Raw genomic sequence first — 24,236 nt, forward strand, 5'->3', positions numbered from 1 at the left:
CTAACACAACAGGCCACTGCGCATGTGTTTGACGTTCACAATCGCCACCTGCTGGAATGAACGCACAGTACTCTGCCAAAGGTGGCAACAGAGTACCATTCATGAAACTCATCTGCGTAACAGCGAGAGAGGAAGAACGAAATCTACATCAACAACAAATATGTCGGACCAATACGCAACCGTCCAGAAAGGTTCCCTGAAACTGAAAGGAATAGGCGTTGTTTCCGCCGGTAAAAAGTATGTATTTCATGTTATTATTACTTATAAGTCAATGTGTTCTTAAAATTGTCCACGCCGTACTATGTTTAAAATGGAGTAAAGGAGCAAAGTAGCTAGCTCTCTGTCCCTATAAACCAGCTAATACAGCTTGAATAATGAGCCAGATATTTCACCAGATTTAAAAATGTGAAGCATCCGGTTGGCGGTTCCACTCACTGCCAAATATGGTGATGAGAGGAAGCTCAGTGGCCGGAAGTAGGAGTGAGATTAATTTCGTCCGACATTACTGTACATTTTCTCATCGATGAAACATCTCCATGCAGTTTTCTGTTTCCAAAACTAGAATATTTCACAGAGTGGACTGCGTTTTGTAGACTTTACAATTTGCAAAAGTTTATTTAAATTTTTTTGCCAGCTAAGCTAACCATCTTGCTAACTTTTGGTCCTGGTCAGTTCCTGGATGGGAGACCAGATGTGGCTGGAAGTGATGTTGGAGGGCCAGTAGGAGGCACTCTTTCCTCTGGTCTAAAAAAATATCCCAATGCCCCAGGGCAGTGATTGGGGACACTGCCCTGTGAAGTGTCCCGTCTTTCGGATGGGACGTTAAACGGGTGTCCTGACTCTCTGAGATCATTAAAGATCCCATGGCACTTATCGTAAGAGTAGGGGTGTTAACCCCGGTGTCCTGGCTAAATTCCCAATCTGGTCCTCAAACCATCACGGTCACCTAATAATCCCCTGTTTGCAATTGGCTCATTCATCCCACTCCTCTCCCCTGTAACTATTCCCCAGGTCGTTGCTGCAAATGAGAATGTGTTCTCAGTCAACTTACCTGGTAAAATAACGGATACATTTTATTTATTTTTAAACTATCAAACATGGTAACAACAGCTAAATCATATTTTGTTCACTGTAAATAGTTACATAGTGTTAGCCTTCTCAAATGTATGTAGCTTTTAAGTGCACCGGCCATCAGTCCATCAGCACCGTTCTTTACCCTACCTGCCTCAAGCTCACTCCTGGCCCCTTACACTGAGTCTGAATTTGTCCGGCTAGGTGACCTAAACTGGGACATAATTAAACCACCTGACCAAGTCCTAAAGCAATGAGCTCCCTAAATCTTTGCCAGATTATTACCAATCCCACAAGGTATGACTCCAAACAAAAAAAAAAGGCTAATGTCCTTGATGTTATCCTCACAAATTATCCTGATAGGTATCTGTCTGGTGTTTTCTGTAATGACCTTAGTGATTACTATTTTACAGCCTGTGTTCGTAATGCCTGCTCAGTGAAACGGCCTGTCCTGATTTGTCATGGGTCAGATGGTTTAGACCCTTTCTTTAAGGTTGCTGCCCCTATCATCGCCAAGCCTCTTTCCAACCTTTTTTTAATCTGTCTCTCCTTTCTGGGGAGGTTCCCATTGCTTGGAAGGCAGCCATGGTTTGTCCTTTAAGTAAAGGGGGAGATCAAGCTGATCCTAACTGTTATAGGCCTGTTTCTATTTTGCCGTGTTTATCAAAAGTGTTGGAAGAACTTGTCAATAATCAACTGACTGGCTTTCTTGATGTCTAGTATTCTCTCTGGTATGCAATCTGGTTTCCACTCAGGTTATGTATGTGTCACTGCAACCTTAAAGGTTCTAAATTATGTCACCATTGCCCTTGATTTTAAGCAATGTTGTGCTGCTTTTTTTATTGACTTGGCCAAAGCTTTTGATACGGCAGACCATTCCATTCTTGTGGGCCGGCTAAAGAGTATTGGTGTCTCTGAGGGGTCTTTGGGCTGGTTTGCTAACTACCTCTCTCAAAGAGTGCAGTGTTTTTCCAAGTCAAATGTGCTGTCTCAGCCACTGCCTGTCACCAAGGGAGTACCCCAAGGCTCAATCCTAGGCCCCACGCTCTTCTCAATTTACATCAACATCATAGCTCTGGCAGTAGGAAGCTCTCTCGACCATTTATATGCAGATGATAGTCTAATACTCAGCTGGCCCCTCCCTGGATTTTGTGTTAAATGTTCTACAACAAAGCTTTCTTAGTGTCCAACAAGCTTTCTCTACCCTTAACCTTGTTCTGAACACCTCTAATACAAAGGTCATGTGGTTTGGTAAAAATAATGCCCCTCCCCTCACAGGTGTGATTACTACCTCTGAGGGTTTAGAGCTTGAGGTAGTCACCTCATACAAGTACTTGGGAGTATGGCTTGATGGTACACTGTCCTTCTCCCAACACATACAGTGGGGGGGGGGGGGGGGGGGAGTATTTAGTCAGACACCAATTGTGCAAGTTCTCCCACTTAAAAAGATGAGAGGCCTGTAATTTTCATCATAGGTACACTTCAACTATGACAGACAAAATGAGAAAAAAAATCCAGAAAATCATATTGTAGGATTTTTAATGAATTTATTTGCAAATTATGGTGGAAAATAAGTATTTGGTCAGTAACAAAAGTTTATATACCCTTTGTTGGCAATGACAGAGGTCAAACGTTTTCTGTAAGTCTTCACAAGGTTTTTACACACTATTGCTGGTATTTTGGCCCATTCCTCCATGCAGATCTCCTCTAGAGCAGTGATGTTTTGGGGCTGTTGCTGGGCAACACAGACTTTCAACTCCCTCCAAAGATTTTCTATGGGGTTGAGATCTGGAGACTGGCTAGACCACTCCAGGACCTTGAAATGCTTCTTACGAAGCCACTCCTTCATTGCCCGGGCGGTGTGTTTGGGATCATTGTCATGCTGAAAGACCCAGCCACGTTTCATCTTCAATGTCCTTACTGATGGAAGGAGGTTTTCACTCAAAATCTCACGATACATGGCCCCATTCATTCTTTCCTTTACACGGATCAGTCGTCCTGGTCCCTTTGCAGAAAAACAGCCCCAAAGCATGATGTTTCCACCCCCATGCTTCACAGTAGGTATGGTGTTCTTTGGATTCAACTCATCATTCTTTGTCCTCCAAACACGACGAGTTGAGTTTTTACCCAAAAGTTATATTTTCGTTTCATCTGACCATATGACATTCTCCCAATCTTCTTCTGGATCATCCAAATGCTCTCTAGCAAACTTCAGACGGGCCTGGACATGTACTGGCTTAAGCAGGGGGACACGTCTGGCACTGCAGGATTTGAGTCCCTGGCGGCGTAGTGTGTTACTGATGGTAGGCTTTGTTACTTTGGTCCCAGCACTCTGCAGGTCATTCACTAGGTCCCCCCGTGTGGTTCTGGGATTTTTGCTCACCGTTCTTGTGATAATTTTGACCCCACGGGGTGAGATCTTGTGTGGAGCCCCAGATCGAGGGAGATTATCAGTGGTCTTGTATGTCTTCCATTTCCTAATAATTGCTCCCACAGTTGATTTCTTCAAACCAAGCTGCTTACCTATTGCAGATTCAGTCTTCCCAGCCTGGTGCAGGTCTACAATTTTGTTTCTGGTGTCCTTTGACAGCTCTTTGGTCTTGGCCATAGTAGAGTTTGGAGTGTGACTGTTTGAGGTTGTGGACAGGTGTCTTTTATACTGATAACAAGTTAAAACAGGTGCCATTAATACAGGTAACGAGTGGAGGACAGAGGAGCCCCTTAAAGAAGAAGTTACAGGTCTGTGAGAGACAGAAATCTTGCTTGTTTGTAGGTGACCAAATACTTATTTTCCACCATAATTTGCAAATAAATTCATTAAAAATCCTACAATGTGATTTTCTGGATTTTTTTTCTTCTCATTTTGTCTGTCATAGTTGAAGTGTACCTATGATGAAAATTACAGGCCTCTCTCATCTTTTTAAGTAGGAGAACTTGCACAATTGGTGGCTGACTAAATACTTTTTTTGCCCCACTGTATCAAAGCTGCAGGCTAAAATTAGATCTAGACTTGGTTTCCTCTATCGTAATCACTCCTCTTTCACCCCAGCTAGATGCTAGATGCTTTCGAGCGGCTAGATGTTCTTAACCTTTCGGCCATCAGATTTGCCACCAATGCTCCTTATAGGACACATCACTGGACTCTATGCTCCTCTGGTTGATGCTTATTTATAAAACCCTCTTAGGCCTACTCCCTCCTATCTGCGATATCTACTGCAGCCCTCATCCGACATACAACGCCCGTTCTGCCAGTCACATTCTGTTAAATGTCCCCAAAGCACAGACATCCCTGGGTCGCTCCTCTTTTCAGTTTGCTGCAGCTAGCGACTGGAATGAGCTACAACAAACACTCAAACTGGACAGTTTTATCTCAATCTCTTCATTCAAAGACTCTCTATCGTGGACACTCTTACTGACAGTTGTGGCTGCTTTGCTTGATGTATTGTGGTCTCTACCTTCTTGCCCTTTGTGCTGTTGTCTGTACCCAATAATGTTTGTACAATGTTGTGTTGCTACCATGCTGTGTTGTTATGTGTTGCTGCCTTGCTATGTTGTTGTTTTAGGTCTCTCTTTTATGTAGTGTTGTGTTTTCTCTCTTGTCGTGATGTGTTTTGTCCTATATTTATATAGTTTTAATCCCAACCCCAGTCCCCGCAGGAGGCCTTTTGGTAGGCCGTCATTGTAAATAAGATTTTTTTTCTCAACTGACTTGCCTAGTTAAATTAAAGAAATAAAAGTAAACAAACATATAAGCCTAATCTAGTATTTCCCTCAAAGCTCTAGCTGGTGTAGGCTAGCTATGTAGCAGGCTAGCAAACTCCTCACTAACAACCCTTCATCTGTTGGCATTATTTTACTCTTTTAGAAAAAAGAAGAACAAGGAGAAGAAGCATCGTTTGGAGCAGAAAATTAATACAAATAAAAATGAAGAGGAGGAAACCAAGAGTGGTTACATTGACAAAAGAACACCAGCTCAAAGGGCTTTTGTCAAGATGCAAGAGAAGAGGGTAATAATCATTGTCCTAAATGTATTGTCCTATTGATGTTCTAGCACTGAAATAGAGACAATGTTAGTCATGGGATAAAAGTACCTACTTCCTGTTTCAAATACCAATATTCACACCCAATTTTTTTAATGTTTCTTTCAGCAAATGGAGAGAATTTTGAACAAAGCAGAAAAAACTCACAAGCGGAGAGTTGAGGTAAGACCATATTATTTGAAAACATCTCCATGAATTTACTGTAATTCAGAAAATACACTTGGAGATTTGAGTTCTACAAACCCCTGGAATTTACAATAAACAAAGGTATTTTTGTTGTATTGCAGGATTTCAACCATCACCTGGACACCCTGACAGAACATTACGATATTCCTAAAGTCAGCTGGACCAAATGAAGAGGAATCCTGGACCATTTTCATTTTAGAATATGCTTTAGAAAAACATTTTTTTTGCCCATTCTGTGTCATTTGTTGTACATTAGTCATTTTATAATGTGGTAATTGGTGTGACTATATTTTGGTTCCATACATAGAATTATACTAGATTAGACATGCTGTGATGTGTATTTAATTAAACTGAGTTACTTTTCCTTGTCTGGAATTTCACTAATTTATTCACCTTACATTTTTTACATTGGTATTGGTTGTGTGTAGTTCATTGCTGTCAAGATTGAAACGGGAAACGACAGGTGGCATTTTCCAGGTCCAATTGCAGAGCCTTCTATTGTAAAGTAGAGGGCTGAGCTGTGGTCTCTTATAACACCACATGCGTACAGTGTAGTCACTCAATATATTAATTACAATTAGCATAACTTGTAATCTAAAAAAATATGTAGCAAATTATGTATGAAGGCAATATTTGTGTTGGGAATAGACAGACAGCTTCCCGGAAGTGGAGTAATATAATTGTAAATATTAGCAAAGGTTTTATATTATATTGACAAGATAGTCGAGTAATCGCTCCAACAATGGAAATACATGTCTTCAAAGGTTGAAGGCAGGCGGGAGGAGGCGAAAAGGTTGGACCATTCTAGCTAATAAGGTCAGACACGCATGCCAACAACAGGCAGAACTCTGATATAAAGTCGTTTTGTTGTTGTCGAAATACCACGTGCGTTAGTTTATTCGTAACAATCGATCTCGAAACGTATATTTGATCAAATAAGCCTCACGTAGCAAATTCGCAATTATATTATTTTGATGACCAAATTCGACACTCATATTCAAAAGTTCCTCACTTTCGCGGTCTTGTTTTCGTGGACAAAATTTGGGCGGAGTAAACCCTCTCGCTTCGCTTCTTCCTCTCTGATGTTAGCCGGTAACACCTAGCACTCCTAGGTGGATGCTACCATACCGCCGCATGTTTTAGATATTCTAAATATTTTTCACCGGTACCAACTCGTAAGTTAGGACTAGCAAAATGTCAGCAAGTGCGGTGTATGTGTTAGATCTTAAAGGCAAGGTAAGAGGAAAGTGATGAGCTCAGCTAGCTAAAGAGCTAACGTTAGCTAGCTTAATCTAACATGGTTCACATTAAAATGTTTACTAATGCATCACATAATTTGATGGCCAAGTTACAATATGTAGCTAGCTACTTTACATTCTAAGACAAATATACAATAGTGAATTTGAGATGGCTAGCTTTTGATGTTGATACGGGACATTAATAATGTGCATTGTAGCTAGTTACTTAGCTAGCATCTACCCCACCCAGCTAGACTGGTATTAGGATCAGATTGGGTTCAATTAATCACGTAATGTATTGTGGCCAAATTCTGCATGATTATGATAATGGTTGTGGTGGCCTTATGAACAGTATCACAAGCCTGACCATCCATGGACGTCATCATGATCACCAACATTTGCCCCCATCCTAAGGCCTGTTTGATAATGAGAACACCCTTTATGTGAAGCCTCAAATGCAAAGTCCCATTAGACCCATGTAGATGTTTGTGTTCCATATCAAAGACACTTGATGATATGAAAACAGGATGCCAGTTCAGGATGTCATCAGGAGGCACATACCATGTAGGATGGAGAGACAGCTAGAGAAGTAAGTTCCTGTTGATTTTGTTTCACCGCTCCAGGTTCTGGTTTGTCGTAACTACAGAGGAGATGTGGACATGTCAGAGATTGAGCACTTTATGCCCATCCTCATGGACAGAGAGGAGGAGGGCAATTTATCCCCTATCCTGGCCCACGGAGGGGTCCGCTTCATGTGGATCAAACACAACAATCTGTACCGTATCCTTACTGCCACTTACTCAACCTCTCACACGGGATTAGAATGACTACTGCCTCATAACACCTTTTCTTTTCCAATATATGGTTCCCAATAGAAATGGGAAATTATTCCATATTTTGCTCTGGGTAAAAGGGAGAGTGATGGTTTGTTTGACTGCTCAGGTCAAAGTACTACTTCTCTTGCTGAGAGTTCAATGGTTCACTTCTTGCAAATTCCACTTGTAGTTGTTCTCAAACTGGCCACCTTTTTTAAGGTAGATACAAGTCGACTTATGTTGAAAGCCCCACATCAACTTTTCACCTTAACAAATGTTCCATCAGTTGTAGCAACGTCTAAGAAAAATGCCTGTGTCTCCTTGGTCTTCTCTTTCCTCTACAAAATTATCCAGGTGAGTTACAATTAGACTTTCTATAATGGTGTGTGGTGTGCAGTAGTCTTATTTTCCAATAACCCATAAGTATTACTGGTGGTTAACTGATAAAAAATAAAAATAAATGTATCTAGACTCAGCCTATTGTCTCTGCAGGTTTTCTCTGAGTATTTTAAAGAGTTGGAAGAGGAGAGTATCAGAGATAACTTTGTCATCATCTATGAGTTGATGGATGAGCTGATGGACTTTGGCTATCCTCAGACTACTGACAGCAAGATCCTTCAAGAGTGAGTATCCTCCCTAGCCCTTATTCTGTCTACAAAACTCTCTCTGCACAAACCTATGTTTAGCTTCCATTAAACAGTTTAAAATTCCTCCAAGTTAAACATGATTTAATAACGTAGTAGTGACCTACAATACTGTGTACAACTTATCTTCCATTTCACCTAAACACCCAGTATGGCTGCAGACAGACAGTTCCTGTCATTGTTGTCCTGTCCTCTCACCAGGTCTGTCTCTGTTTGTTTGTAGGTACATCACCCAAGAGGGGCACAAGCTGGACACAGGGGGCCCACGCCCTCCTGCCACCGTCACCAACGCTGTGTCCTGGAGGTCAGAGGGCATCAAGTACAGGAAGAATGAAGTTTTCCTGGATGTCATCGAGTCTGTTAATCTTCTGGTGCGGCGCCTTGTCACGTCGTGTTCTAAGTCTAACACTCGCCTTCCTCTAATACATTCTTGGCTTGCAATGTTTATTATTTCTCTATGACAAAATTATTCCGTGTTTTATTGAAGTACTATCAACCATTTTGAACGTAGACTCATTTCTGAAATTGTTGTAAACGGTTTGACACTTTTCCCCCTTTCTCTCCTCTGTGCAGGTCAGTGCGAACGGTAACGTGCTGCGCAGTGAGATCGTGGGCTCCATCAAGATGCGTGTGTTCTTGTCAGGGATGCCTGAGCTGCGTCTGGGCCTCAATGATAAAGTTCTGTTTGAGAACACTGGCCGTGAGTTCCTCTGCACTGTGTCACTGGATTGGTTACAGTTCAGTTAAAATACAAATGCATGTCAGATTTCCAAGCTGTTTCTGTCTGTATTCTCATCCCAAATTTTAGACACTAACGCGTGACTTAACCTTTTGCTTAGAATTTCCCATCGGCATCATTGTATGATTTGCAAGGAAGTTGGAGTTGTGTGCTGTGCTGTGCTGTGCGCACATATTTCGAGTTAGGATTCAGCTCTTACCTCTAATCTATTTAAATTCTTAACAGAGCTTGTATTTTTTTGCAGAAAACTGTACTTGTACCAGGTACAATCCTCTCATGCCCTGACTCTCTCTGTCGCTGTGCTCACCACAGGAGGGAAGAGTAAATCAGTGGAGCTGGAGGACACGAAGTTCCACCAGTGTGTGCGTCTGTCTCGCTTTGAGAATGACCGTACCATCTCCTTCATTCCCCCCGATGGAGAATTTGAGCTCATGTCCTACCGCCTCAACACACACGTGGGTACTGTATGAGAGAGAGAGAGGCCAGTTTCATTAGATGGGCTTGTCATAATGGGTCTTGTTTTTACAAAGATATGAAGTCTTCGACAAAGAAAAGAAACATTATTCATGAAGCTTCTCCATCGAAAGGGCTTCTTAGTCCAAGACTAGGTTTAATCTCTGTCCAGGGAACCGCCCCCTTTATGGGATCGGCATCCAATTAGAAGTGTACAAGTTAAAGCTGGAATCGGTACTTGGTGAAACTGCCACGTCCGTTTTGCAATATTAAAGCAATTAAGAAGTTACTTCAAACAACTAACACTGTTTTTTCCCCCCTCGGGAATTGCACATCATTGCACGAGCAATAGAATAGCAGAGTATTTATTGCAATTTTTTTACTCTCCGTTTCATCAACTAAACAAAACCGATAACAAATGCGCTGGGGCAGACAGTGACCCTCTTCCACCTTATGCAGATTTCAGCTTTAAGGAATTGCTATTTTATTTATGCATATGAGGTAATGGCATGCCATTTTGCGTATGCAAGAAAGATGTGTCAATGCAGAAATGACCCTTTGTTGTATTGATGAGTTGTTGTTTTTTAAGCCTATGAAATGTGTTGTCCCCAGGTGAAGCCCCTGATCTGGATAGAGTCGGTGATAGAGAAACACTCCCACAGCAGGATCGAGTACATGATCAAGGTAAACACCAGCCCTGCGACGTTACCCAGCAGCTAACAGTATGCTCTAGTATCAAATCAATAGTTGACCACAAAGCTATCAGAAATGCCATGTATTAGCCTCTCTTTTTGTGTCTAAGGCCAAGAGTCAGTTCAAGAGGCGCTCCACTGCCAACAACGTGGAGATCCACATTCCAGTTCCCACAGACGCAGACTCGCCCAAGTTCAAGACCACGGTGGGCAGTGTCAAGTGGATCCCAGAGAACAGTGAGGTTGTCTGGTCCATCAAGTCATTCCCGGTGAGCACAACAACACACTGGACTGCATGCTAGCGTAGACCATAGTTCTCAAAGTGCGGCTCTTTTGAGTGTCTGAACATCATCATAACCACAAAGACCTCATATGTCACTTAAATGACCTGGATATATTTATGTAAAACAAAGTCCACATTATCCTAACTCTTGCTCTGTTTTGTCTTGTCCCAGGGGGGTAAAGAGTATCTGATGAGAGCCCACTTCGGTCTGCCAAGTGTGGAAGCAGAGGACAAGGAGGGGAAGCCCCCCATCAGTGTGAAGTTTGAGATCCCCTACTTCACTACCTCTGGCATCCAGGTGAGCATCCTCACTGCAGTACCTCTTCTATCCTCCAGGGGTCTCTTGTTGCTGTGACTGGGAATCATTCTAACACAGGATGGCGCTGTTGTAACACAGATGAGGTCTGGCTGCTCCTGCTGAGAACCTGAGGTGTGCTTGGTTTGCTGCTTCAAAGACTGGTGTCGTGGGTGCATGGTTCTGTTGTAGGTAGAACTGCTGTTGTTTTTAATACAGACCGTACAACAGACTGTCAGTCAACACAGGGACAACAACATCACTGTAGCGTTGGTCTGGCGAGTCTCTCTGTAACATATCTACACTACAGAGTTAAGGTGTCGTTGACAAGCTACACTCAGAAGGATGTACACACAATCAAATAGTTCTGCACAGGTACTGTATAGCCAGCATCAGGAAACTGCCAAAAAATAAACTGCTCCACACACTTTGTATTTAATTTAACCCGGCAAGTCAGTAAGGAACACATTCTTATTTACAAAGAGGGCTAACCCGGACGACGCTGGGCCAATTGTGCGCCGCCCTATGCGACTCCCGATCACGGCCGGTTGTGATACAGCCCGGGATCGGACCAGGGTCTGTAGTGACGCCTCTAGCACTGAGATGCAGTGCCTTAGACCGCTGCACCAAAAACTCACTGCTTTTAAGACCAACTTTGTTTTGCTCTGTTTTATTGAAATGTTTCTACCCATAATACTCAGACTGAATACTCAATAGGTAGTAGATAGGCTGGTTAAGATGAGAACAATTAGGGGCAGAATACTAGTGTTCAGGTCCTTATTTAAGTCGGGCAGTGTTCTGGATCAGTGTCAAGCTCTCCCTCTCAGCCCTCTGCTTCCAGATCTGACACCAGGGAAATGACATCAGAGCCCAGAGAATCAAAGTAAAGCCTTTTCGTTGGCTCAGTGCGGGGTTTGCTCGCCTCGGGTCTTTGTTTCCTGGTGAAAAACGAGCATGGCCAACTTATTATGGAGACGCACACCCTCACATCAGCACTAAAACAAACCGTTTGCGTCTCCATACAGGAATACCAAAGCTATGAATTCAACACATTACACCATTGTAGGGATTAACATGGGTAAACGGGATCCTGGGACTGTCCCGGGAACACTTCACATTACCCCCCCAAAAAATAAAATGACAAGACCCGGGAAATAACATTTTTCCTTAAAGTGGCATTGATGCAATTCCACAAAATACATGACATGTATAGCAGCAGATTAGCAAAAAATAAAATAGCACATTATCCAAGCTTGTTGTTGCATGGAAGCCTTGAGTCTGGGATATTTACTTCACACAAAGTCACCATAAATTCAAAGCACACGCATAATTGACACTGCCGGACTGCACACGCTACCCGAATGCAGTTAGTAAACCCTACAGGAAACCCCTACAGTACAGCCTAGGAAAAAATGTGTGCCTCTTTTGAGCTTTCGTTGTGACTTCCGACAGTCACACATTTGATAGGCCCCTATGCACAATTACACTACATCTGTCAGTCTTTTAAAAATTCAGAGGCCCGAGGGGAAATCTTCTCCTGTTATAGAGCCTAGGCTTTTCTTCAATTGCACTGAAACCCCAAATCCTTACTCCTGTCTCGCGTGAAAAACCCCAACTTTATTCTGTGGTTGCATTATCGAAGCACGGGCTTTTGCCTATGCATGTCAAAATACATCTAGAACATTCCCCCGCTTTTCTCCGACTTTCTGCCCATCTGAGAGCTTCGGTAGAGAACGTGTGATCAACAAACGGTGTGAGAGTTTATATGGATGTTGTTATTATTTATTTTTTAAGAGTTTGTCCCTGTTAAGGTATCTTTTTTAAAACATTTCCTCTCCATCTCCCCGTTATTCATGAGCTGATCTGCTATCTGTATAATCATGAACTCCCATTTTGCCAAATGTAGGAGAGAGTCTGTCTTTCGGTGGATGTTATCTAGCAAGCTTAGCAACTTTGTTCATTTGACTTTTGATTGTATGATTCGACAACTCGATGCTCTCGGTGCGTCCTGAGTGCAGTCTTTGTTGAGATGACCCACTGCTGAAATGCACTGAATTTGAGGAACATGATAATGGCCTGTTTTGCAATTCACAGCAATGTCATTGGTGATCAAAGATAGTTACTCAATCATTACTAAATATCAGTTTCATTTGCTCTGAAATCTTTACATAGTGGCGCTGACAAGCTGTCGCAACGTCCCTCTTATTTGGGGAGAACCCTGGCATTTTCACCATATCTTGGTTTGAAATGCTTTAAATGGGCACTTTGTGGACTCCAGCAAGAATAGCTACTCCTTCTGCAAAACGAGTATTTCCCAGGATTCTCGGGATGAATATGAATGATCTTCTGGAAAATACCATTGTGCTGCAGCGCTGTGTTTTTGTGCTGTACCCGCAGAAAATGTTCAGCATTAGTAACAATCTAGCTTAGACTTTCAAGTTTGCCTAGGGACATCTCTAACCTGCCACGCATTTGGCTAAACACAAATGAAGGAACTCTGGGGGTGCAGGGAACTGGTTATTAAAGTTGAGTTAAGAGTCAGTAAAGCAGGAGAAACTCAAGCCTGTTATCTACACCTCCTTTGTGTCGTATTGTAAATGTGCCATGCTAGCTCACAGCGGTGACATCAGGTCACATTGCTGGAAAGCTGCATTGGTGTCTGGTGGTTACCTTCCATAACAGGTTTATGTGTGCGTTGGGCTGGTTTCCTTTCTTTTTGTACGAGCGTATGACATGTGTTCACAAGGCCTCTTGTCTTGCCAGTAGAGCCACAGGATATGTTACCTGGTCTCTATCTCAATTTACCCTCTATGCAAATTCCCTATCAAACTGTTTTAATAAATTAGACAATCTGCCCGATTTATATTTCTTTACCCAAATGTTAGAGCCAAACATGCTCTGCTAAATTAGAGCTTTTCTCTGTTTTTGGTGTTCCTCCCATATCAATATTCTGCAGTGGCGTCCCACACAGAATTGAAAGGCAGAGGATTAGATTACACTTTGCTTGAAATTCTCTGGAAATGAGGACGTTTTGGCAATAATGGAAAATGAGGGATTTCGTAATCCAATGGCGCGACTGAGAGACATTGTGACTTCCTGTTGTAGTGTTCTACCAGAGAATGTTCTCCGAAAGGTTTCATCATCACTACAAGATGCACTCGTAACAGCCACACTTATTTAACCCTAGTGGGGGCACCTTGAGGAAAGTGTTGCTTGTAAACCGAAGCCCCTCAAAATAACTCACTCAACCAGAGATCAATGGAGCCTTCATCAGAGATGCTACTTTTAGCTACTAGAAGCTACTATTTAGGGGTTTTGATGGGGAGCTATTTTGTGGCCCTGGTTGACCCCAAGGTCGCTACGCTGGTGTTCCAGGGCCTCTTGAACTGTGCAGAGCCCCTGTGGCCACTCCAACGGAGCCCACCACACGCCACCGAGGATCTCTGCTAGCATTGAGGGAACATTAATGCAGCCTGGGCTTATTACAGGGAGTACGCCACTTACTGCTCTGTGTGTGTTTGTGTGTGTGTGTGTGTCTGTGGGTGCGTGCCTCTGCATATGCCTGGCTGCATGTGTGACCATGTGTTTGCGCACACACGCTCACCACGCTACCCGGTCTCTCGCACACGACACACAGCACCGGGGGGGGGGGGGGGACCACATCATCAACTCCTTGATTAGACAGCGTGGTATATCAAAGTGGTGTTTTACCCCACCGCCAACCAGCCAGGCCTACAGGCAGATGTGCATTAAGCCCCCCAGCCATATCCCATCTGAGGTAGAAAAGGGAAGTTTACCACCAGAGCGGTTTGGGCTGCTCCAGAGGCATAGTCTGCTTGGTTTCTTTATAGCCTGCTGATGGTAGGGGGGGAAGCCACATCAGGGCTCATCTGTCCCCCTCCAGGGGATAATTACAGCCAGGTTCCCCCTCCCCTCAGACACAGTGGCGTGGCCCGCCATCCCCTCAGAGGGATGTACTCCATATAGGCCTAGTCAACCACCAGAACAGAACGCTTGGCCAACTGCAAAATACTGATGTACTACATTATTTACAGTAAATATATCATAGTCTGTATCATGTACTGAATTATTTTTTTTAAAACTGGTACTGTGTATGAAGATAACTGTATTTGGCACAGGCATCATCACAGAAGTTCCGGTGTGGTATCAATTTCACATGTGATTTGATGGATGTGCCTCTGCTGTAATGTTTGTAAGCACAGGATCATTTGATCTTCATTTCATGTAAACAAAGTGTTCTTCCTGTTATAAACAGAAATTATCAGACGTCTATCAGTAGTTAGTAGAACTGTCCCGTGGGCCTAGTTATTTCAAAAGAGAACTTCACAAACAAGTTGTTTGTTGGACCATGGTTGACGGATTCATGGCCTAGTTCCGCTTGAACGTTCATTGAAGCTCTGACCTCATGCTGATCAAATCAAATGGCTGTTGAAAAGGTAAATTGTCTACCAGACTGCCTGGAGAAACCGCTTGTTCTACACAACTACTGTCTGGTATTCACATTCTCTAACGTCTCAGAGAAATCCTCAACACTGAGGACACATTCATCCCCAAGATAAATCTGCTCTATTTCAAGAGAGTGTCCTTAAAATATGGCATTCTTAGCTTGGTCCGGCTGTGCCCCAAAGTTTGGAACGAATTTGTGCGAATGTTTGTGCCTGCTTTGGCCTTACAGTTAGTTTAGAACAACAAACATCTAAATTTGTAAGGCACCAGACTACTTGGACACAGAGCAGTAGGCTACACCTCGATTTAGCTGCGTTCATTACAGCATCACGTCGGCCAACCTTGTTACGGTCTGTGACTAACTGGTAGTGTAGGAATAAGAAGCTACCAATTTCACCACCGGCAGTGTAGAGTTGTAGACAGGTCAACTAATGTTGGAGACTTCGGGACGAGAAAAATCATCTGTCCTTGTTTCACCCCGTGGCTACTATTCCTGCATCTCTTTTGATCAAGGCTATTTCTCACTATGACTTGGTCTTGTTGGCAAAACCATAGAAACTATGAAATATTGAATTGGCTCAGTTAGCATATCACTTTTAGGCAAGGATAGGAGACTTAGGAGGTTCAGCATGATTCTGGCTGATAAAAGTATGGATGTATAAATGTAGGCCAGATGTAATGGATGTGTTGGACAAAAACATAATTTATCATCTTTAGTGATTATATATGAGAAGATCGCATAGTTGAGGGTTGCTAGGGAATGTCAACATAACCACCAGGCCGTTCTGATGGTCCTTGTTGGCTTGCATTGACCTGCTAGCACCCCTGTTCTGCCGATGACAGCCACTAGACTTAACTAGTGTTAGCCTTGACCTGCCAGCACTGAGATTCTCCTGTTCTCACAATGTCTAGACTGCAGACACACACACACAGCTCTGAGACCGTTCAGACAGTCCTCCTCCTATATGCATATAGACATATTCATTCTGCATTGTGTATTGGCCGTGTAGGATCCGCCTCGAACACCCTTTTTAGATTTTAAATCACACTTGAAAAAGGCGTCGTGCGCCTAAATGGGAGGCGATTTGTACAGCGCACAGTCCAAATACAGCGCTAGTCTGATATGGATCAGGTCAGCAGACCGATTTTACCTCTGTGGAGTAAATGATGTTGTTTGTATCGAACTCGGTTGCCTTTGCACCAGCATGCGGGATTGTAGCCTTTTTTGTTGTTGTTGTCGAGGAACACAACAATCCTCTCTGTGAAGCTGTTTGCTTCCTGTTATGAGAAGAACCACCTTGTGTGTCCTGGTACCGGCAGTGTTCACACCTTTTCTGAGAGGAAGATGAAGGATCGGTTTTGGGTGGCCCGACTTGCACGCCTGTTGCATCTTCATCAGGACCCCCAGACAGACGGCCCACACCCAGAGGTGTTTGTTGAGGAGCCTGTTAGGGCCGGTGTCCTGTTTGTAGCATGGGTTTCTTCATTACGGCCCAGTTATGATTCATGGTACCCTTGTTGTAAAGTGTTTCACTCCCTAAAGCAAAAACTATCACCTTTCCCATATGGTGTTGATAAAAAGCTCAGTATTTATGTGAAGAGAGCTGGGCTGCGGTGCGGTGTGCTGCGGCCATTTACACATTGTCAAGTCTGTCTGTCAGTGTAATTCTCTGGGCGGTTATTGCAAGTGTTTTATCCTGGAGATGATTTAAGGCTTAATCCCCCACTCTCTTGTTCTGTTAGGATCTCTGAATGCCTCAAGGTTCTCCTCGTTTCAACGAAAGCCCAGCCATGAAACAATAGTGAACTGTTTTACGATGGGGTAATATGCAGCTCAATCCACTGATAAGCTCACCACAGAGATAAGCATGTTAATTTATGCTGTTTGTTTTATAGGCCTCAGTGTAAATAATGAGATTTTAATGACAATAGTAGTTAACTCCCTGTCATGCGTTCTGCTTACTATCAAAGTTTTCTCATGTGACATGGCTCAATTTGGTAAACTCAGTTATGTAATATTATGCAATATGTGTGCCCTTGGTGGGTCTTGTTCAATAGGTTGTAGTTTCACAAGAAGGGCAAGTGAAGAATTTATGACATTTCACATAGGATTGGGAAGTGCCAGTTCCCTAATTTTGTATTAATATCTAAAAGTTTCTTAACCACCAGCTCGTTTCTCTCTTGAATGTGCGAGAAGTTCCCATCATCTACAGACATTGGCTTTGTTTGCTGGGCATGTATGACCTTATGGGTGGAAATTGGCATTGTTAAAGTTAGTATTTTAAGTGAATATAAAAATAATCTTCCTTGTAAAAACAACACAGTGTCATGTATAGTTAACCCTATTTTGTTATATTCAATGTACTTTACTTGACCGGTTTTCCAAACAGGCTCAGAATGACATGAAATGCATGTCAAAACATTAGGGACATCTTCCTAATATTGAGTTGCACCCCCTTTTACCTTCAGTTTGTCAGGGCATGGACTCTCCAAGGTGTTGAAAGCGTTCCACAGGCATGCTGGCCCATGTTGACTCCAATGCTTCCCACAGTTGTGTCAAGTTGGCTGGATGTCCTTTGGGTGGTGGACCATTCTTGATACACACGGGAAACTGTTGAGCGTGAAAAACCCAGCAGCGTTGCAGTTCTTGACACAAGCCGGTGCGACTGGCACCTACTACCATACTCTGTTCAAAGACACTTAGATATTTTGTTTTGCCCATTCACCCTCTGAATGGCACACACACACACACACACACACACACACACACAATCCATGTCTCAAGGCGTAAGCATCCTTCTTTAACCCGTCTCCTTACCTTCAATCACACCGATTTGAAGTGGATTTAACAAGTGACATCAATAAGGGATTATAACTTTCACCTGGTCAGTCTGTCATGGAATGTTCATAATGTTTTGTCCACTCAGTGTATGTATTCTATAGAATTTGACTGCTTCCTCCCTTTAGTCACTGTTTGTGCTAGGTGTGACGGTGGGCAGGTTTTGTGATGTTTGCTCACTCTTGTTTTCAGGTGCGCTACCTGAAGATCATTGAAAAGAGTGGCTACCAGGCTCTGCCATGGGTTCGATACATCACACAGAACGGAGGTAAGGCTAAAACTAGACATTCACACCCTTCAAAACCAAACCTCCCAATGAAGACTGATCCTCAACCCACCACACTGTAATAATGATCTCTCGTTGTCCCAGCCACCAAACATCTGCATATGAAACGCACTGTCATCTGCCATCAATCTGATGTGTTGAACTATGCATGTCTGAACTGCCACGTGTCTCTGCTCGTCTGCTTCTGGGTGGGCCCCCCACGTTGCTCTGTTGCCCCTCACATAAATGTTTGGGCTTTTACTGGTTTCAATAGTTTTAGTAATTGCAGCACTGAATGTTGCTTCAGGGGCAGTTTTGCCCTGCCTAGGAATAAGTCTAGGGGACACTGCTACCAAGTGGTCTGTAACTTCCTTCACTGGATTTTCCCCTGCTTCATGCAGTGCTGTGTGGTTCTATGATCTCCCCTCTGCTGTGTGCCATGTTGTAAGGCTCTACAGTACAGTCTGCACTCCGTCTCTCTCCAGGCCTCTCTCCCTGATCAGGTTATCTGTGCAGGTGGTCTGAGACGGGGCCCCTCCCCTCCCGACTCTAATTGGCAGGAAGGGAGCATCTAGGAAATAGCGTTGTTCTTGGCGGCCGCTGGCCAGCTGTCGTACTGTACTACACCCCAACTAATGGCTGTCTTACTTATACACCGGCCCCCGCAGAGCCAACCAACATATTCATTACCTCCGATATCAACCAGAGGAAGGCATTCGTCTCCGCCGACAGTTTGTTTTGATACTTTGTCAATTGGGGGGGTTGAATCTTTTGTTCCGAGCAGTCTTTGGTGTCTGCGCCGTGCAAGGCCAGACTCCAGGTCCTGGTTTTGTTGTTGTCTGCCTGTGTGGCTTCGGAATCGGAATCGCTGATCCGGATGGAATTCATGTCAATATTTTCACTACAATAAAAGTAGATTCAACGGACAAGAAACAATATCTCCAGTGATCCAGTCTCACCCGAAGGTATCATGATTATTTGACAATACGAGTCCCGGGAATTCTACGGCTCCATTTTGTCTCAATCCCCTCTGACATAGATGAGTTCCACCTCCATTGTCTGCGAGGAGAGCGAAAGCCAACACATGCTGAAGCGGTTATGAATGATGCTGCAACGCTGACATTGATACTATCTTTTGAAAAAGAGTGAAAAAAAGTAAGAAAACCAGGAGGGAGGGGGGGGGGGGGGCGCTGAGGTCCCAGAGTACTGAGAGAACCTGCTAGTGTAGCTAGAGGGGAGGGCGGGCCGGGGAGAGGCTTTTGCCAAACGATGGTGACCTATCCCGTTTGGGGTTAGCGGATGACGAATGTAGGCAGCCCACAGGGACTCCATGAGCACGCCCTTGCTCTTAAATGTTTATCTTACCTTTTGTCTCGGGGTTATTGCCAGTGTATTTAGCCAAGGAATGATTTAGGAATGCACATGTGAGTAGGGGAATTCAGGGCTGCTGAAACTGAAAGCATACTTTTTCCATCGCCCCTCTCACAATGTTTCTGATAGTATCTAATTAAACAGGGACCTGTGGGTCTGTTGAATTACTTGTCTTGAGTATGGGTGATAGATATCATACTGGGGAGGTTAGACCTTAACGTGGGTGGATCGCTGAACACTTACAGTAGATGTACTGTATATAGGCTGAGTTCATTAGTTGACACAGATCTAAAAAAAATTGTAAGAACGCTGCCATCATACAGCACTGTTGTATCTCGCCAAAAGGGAAGGTGTAGATCCTAATTTCCATACATCTGTATTTGTTATGTTCATGTGGGTGGTGTGTTCCGCTTAGGGTTAAACAAATACTACACCTTTTTGTTTATTTGAGTTAATGCCCCATAACTTTATATATTTTTTTAAATCCAACTTTATTATCACTCATCAACCCTGTAATTAAACAGATTTAAGTTGACATGTTATGGAAGCTGTCAGGGCAATTAAACAACACGGATCACAACGGTGCAATTACACAAACTAGGTGTGAAGACAAGATATCTCATGTACGCTACCTCATGTGCTCAGGCCACTGCCAAGTTTGACTTCTACGTTCACCCCCAACGCCCCAACTGAATAGCCCACGCCACCTGAATTGACTGCTTGCATCATCCTGATGAGCTCTGGGTTCTGGTGGCCAAACTGGTCACCAGTTTCCAGACGGATTCCTTGCCAGGGCCCACCGCAGACTTCCACCGCACCACCATTTTGTGTCTTTTTTTCCCCTCCTATGTAATTTTGTTGATCAAAAGAGCTGCAACGTTAGCAGAAAGATGTCCCGAGCCGTAACTGACGATTCAATCTTCATGAGATTACATTTCAGCTCTTTTGATGAAATCAATTGGCCATCCTTAATATTAAGCGTGGTAGCCCTGTGTGGTTTTATTAACTTCATTTATTAACGTTTACACCTTCAAAGGGGAAGGTCAATAATAATAATTCTATGTCTAGGTGACATCTCACTGTTATCAAACAATGAAAGACAAATTACTTCAAATTCCACGTTTCATATCACTTTTGAAGAGGACCAGTGTTCTTTTATGGGGAAGCGATACACGACACCGTACAGCTCTAGAAATAAAGCACTGGCCCTAACCCAACTAGAGGCCTTGATGCCTTTGGCAGCCTGACAGTTTCTTCAGGCAGAATGAAAAGCCTTGTCCTATTTGCAGAGCGCCCTTGGGGCCTTGATGTGGCTATAGGTCCTGATTGGCATATTGGTGGCGGTGAGGTCACGGACTGGGCTGTCGTTGAAGACTGGTGGAAAGTGTAGGAGCGGTGTGACAGGGTAATGCCACCCCCAAGGACCTGTGGCTTTACCCCTGCACCGACAAGCACTTTGTTGTGGACCACGGAGAGCCAATGGCACCTCATCTGCGTGTCCCTGTGTGTGACTGTGCCACGGCCAGGAGCCTGAGTCAGCAAAGCCACGCGTTGGCTCCGTCTCCGCAAGAAGAGCTGTGTGTGCGCGCGTGCATTTCTGGGGAGAGGGGCGCATGGGACCAAATTAGAGACCTCCCATGAGCGTGTAGTAAAGGTCTGTAAACACAGCCTATCAATTACCACAGCCAAAGTAGTCCTGAAGACTTAAGCTTCCTTATTCTACCCCTTTAATGTTCTCCTCACTCAAAAGCCATATAGGAAACCAGCATGTGTTTGATGGTTAAGAGGACAGTCATTTTCAAGGAGGCTTGGGGGGGGGGGGGGGAATAAGCCACCAGACCCATTGTCTAGCCCATGGCATGTGCACGCTACAATTAGAAATAGGTCTCCAGGCAAGTCGGGGTAATTTAGACTGATGTGTAGACTGGATTCAAGAGTTCAAGTCTCATATTTTGTAAGAAATGTCATATTGCAGAGAAGTGGTATTTAGAAGTTTTATTAGGTCTGTTAAAGTTGTTTTGAAGGGGTCAAAAGTCTTTTAGTTTTATTCACATGAAAACATTCTGTCAAACTAACAATATGAAGAGCCACATTTAGAAAGCGAACCGTTGCGTTTTACTAGAAGTAAACATGTTATGATATTTAAAGCGTGTGTGTGTGTGTGTGTGGCATGCACATGTGGGTGTCTGTGTTAGACACTTCATAACTACCAAATGTGGCACGTCATTTCTCGAACCACCGTCACGTTAAAGGATTTAACCGTCACGTTAAAGGATTTACAAATGTCAGTAGTGCGTTTCAAACCCTCGTCATGTAACAATACTATTGGGCTCAGTTCACCATTGTTCCAAGTGCCTCTGGTTCCCCATAGCAACCACAAAAACATTGCTCCACCGTAGGCTTTGCACTTAATTGCTCTTAAAGCAGATATGATTTAAGGCAAATGAAAACCAGATACGCTGGGCTTGTGGGGCAAGCAGTTTCATCACTCCATGTCTAACGTTCCACACACCACACTGTTTCCATAACAAACTGTGTTTTTTTTATTTTTTATTATTGTTATCATTACAGAAATTGAGGCTGTGTTCTTTAGGCTAGAGTGTGATTTTGGAGAGGTTTCCACGAACAGACGGTACTGATCTTGTTAAATCCGGCCCATGCTGCGTGCATGCCCTCGTTGCAAAAGTGAAGTCCGCACAGTCCACACACACACACACACACACACACACACACACACACACACACACAACAGATTGTGTACTTGTTTATGTGTGTGAGGGAGTGCGGATGTCATGCTCACCTCTACTCAAAACTCAAGATTCCTGAACAGATAAGCAGTCAGAACTTGGCTTGAGCGAAGAAACCAAACTCCACACAGCTGTGTGCTTCCCATTGTAAATGCATGTGCATTTAAGATGTTTATTTACGAGTCATGCTGCCAAGCATAGCACCAGAGGAACTTAACATCTCCTTACAAACACACAGTCTTTGGTCTGAGGGAACTAAAATAAGGAAACTTATCCTCGATCTGGTTCTGCTGGTTTTAACAAGAGTTTTCTCTACTTATTGTCTTTCTTCTGTTAGTTTTATAATGGGTGGAGACAACTCCCACAAGACGAATCACAGTTTATTTAGATTGGCTCTTGGAGTAATATTAAAACGTTAATGAATTATGTGTTTTGAGGTCAAGATGGAAGGGTAGGGAAAGGACTTCTCTGTAAGCATTCGCTTAGCTTTTATGGCCAAACCGATGTTTCTAGATCAGTCAATATTCATGTATGACTGTCAGCGAAATGGAGTTTGCGAATTGTTTAATAATTGTACTTTTTTTCCTCCAGATTACCAGCTCCGAACCCAATAGAAGCAGAGGAAGGACAGACCCATATATTTCCAGGATGTATAATTACCTATAGTCCTATGTCATGGACCGTTGTTGTCAACTGTCTTGTTATTTTTGTTTTCATTTCCATCTTAAAGTTTGGTTCGAATTTAAGTGCCATAACACAAAAATGATACTCCTCTGAAAATTCTGAATCTAGGCTTTTATTTGGTTACAGTTGTATTCCAAAAGCAGTGAAATGTATAATATTTCTAGAGTTACTCAAAGGTAGGTCAGTTGCAAATAATAAATACAGTTATTGATACTATACTTCCCTGTGGTCTAGCGTTCTAAGCTGCTGTCTCCAGATCACATATACCCCTGCAGCATGGGGTTTGAATCTGTACCACTGCTATTTTCTCTCTCTTCTGTCCTTCCCCTCTATTCTGTCCTTCTATCTATCCTGCCCACTAAAAACTGAAATAAGTGAGCGGGACTGACACTCCTTTAAAGAAAAAAGGTACTTCCCCCTTTTCCATCTAAATTACATGCTTGAGATTTTGTTTCATAGGTCAATTTCAGGTGTTAAGTTGTGTGACCAACAAAACAGTACAGTGTTATAAGAGGTTCATGTGAATTGACAAACAGCTTTCTTAATTTCTCTGTTCCATTTACTTGGTGATAGCCTGACTCAAGGCTGAAAAAGCTCTTCAATATATATTGTCTGTGTGGCTGTTATGAGATGGGGTACATTCATGCAGGTCAAAGTGAGCACTTAAAATAGACAAATTGTAATAATATATGTGCCACATTAGTTTTTATGTTTGTGTCAGCACTCCAAAGTTACAGTACCTTTATGCCACCATTAACCCTCTTAAGAATAAAACCCTGAATGCTTATTAAGGATGTATTATTTTCTAATTATCTGTTTATTCATTTTAAAACATTTAGTTTTTTCATTTGACATTTTGATCTTTAATTTGTTTTTGGGCTTCTTATCCTCACATTGGTCAGTGGAATTAACTTGACTGTTGTGACTAAAAAAAAGTTGAACAAAGTTCTCATTTACAACCTGGCCAAGATAAAAGCAAAGCAGTTCGACATATAAACAACAACACAGAGTTACACATACACGTACAGGCAATAACACAATAGAAAAATCCATATACAGTGTGTGCAAATGTAGAAGAGTAGGGAGGTAAGGCGATAAATAGGTGTTGGAGGCCAAATAATTACAATTTAACATTAACACTGGAGTGATAGATGATGATGTAAGGATTGTGCCTTTTAAACAGCTTGGAAAATTCCAGAAAATTATGTCATGGCTTTAGAAGCTTCTGATAGGCTAATTGACATAATTTGAGTCAATTGGAGGTGTACCTGTGGATGTATTTCAAGGCCTACCTTCAAACTCAGTGCCTCTGCTTGACATCATGGGAAAATCTAAAGAAATAATCGAAGACCTCAGAAAAACAATTGTAGACCTCCACAAGTCTGGTTCATACTTGGGATAAATTTC

The 24,236-nt window shown here is 43.0% G+C and overlaps 2 protein-coding genes across 2 annotated transcripts; both read left to right on the forward strand.

Annotated features, from left to right (window-relative positions):
* Window positions 1-58: 58 nt before the first annotated feature.
* Window positions 59-5,661, forward strand: fam32a (family with sequence similarity 32 member A). Its single transcript, XM_020498776.2, has 4 exons — window positions 59-237; window positions 4,937-5,078; window positions 5,220-5,273; window positions 5,399-5,661. Exons 1-4 carry the CDS (start codon window positions 161-163, stop codon window positions 5,465-5,467), a joined length of 342 nt encoding a protein of 113 aa, XP_020354365.1. The 5' UTR covers window positions 59-160; the 3' UTR covers window positions 5,468-5,661.
* A 479-nt stretch (window positions 5,662-6,140) lies between these two features.
* On the forward strand, window positions 6,141-23,616 carry LOC109902429 (AP-1 complex subunit mu-1). The gene is made up of 12 exons (XM_020498768.2): window positions 6,141-6,533; window positions 7,159-7,315; window positions 7,637-7,704; window positions 7,843-7,973; window positions 8,218-8,365; window positions 8,568-8,694; window positions 9,046-9,188; window positions 9,799-9,870; window positions 9,989-10,147; window positions 10,334-10,459; window positions 17,955-18,030; window positions 22,737-23,616. The coding sequence occupies exons 1-12, from the start codon at window positions 6,492-6,494 to the stop codon at window positions 22,757-22,759; spliced, it is 1,272 nt and encodes a 423-aa protein (XP_020354357.1). The 5' UTR covers window positions 6,141-6,491; the 3' UTR covers window positions 22,760-23,616.
* The last annotated feature ends 620 nt before the right edge of the window (window positions 23,617-24,236 follow it).

This window comes from Oncorhynchus kisutch, linkage group LG13 (genome assembly GCF_002021735.2).
Source record: "Oncorhynchus kisutch isolate 150728-3 linkage group LG13, Okis_V2, whole genome shotgun sequence".
Classification (NCBI taxonomy): domain Eukaryota; kingdom Metazoa; phylum Chordata; class Actinopteri; order Salmoniformes; family Salmonidae; genus Oncorhynchus; species Oncorhynchus kisutch.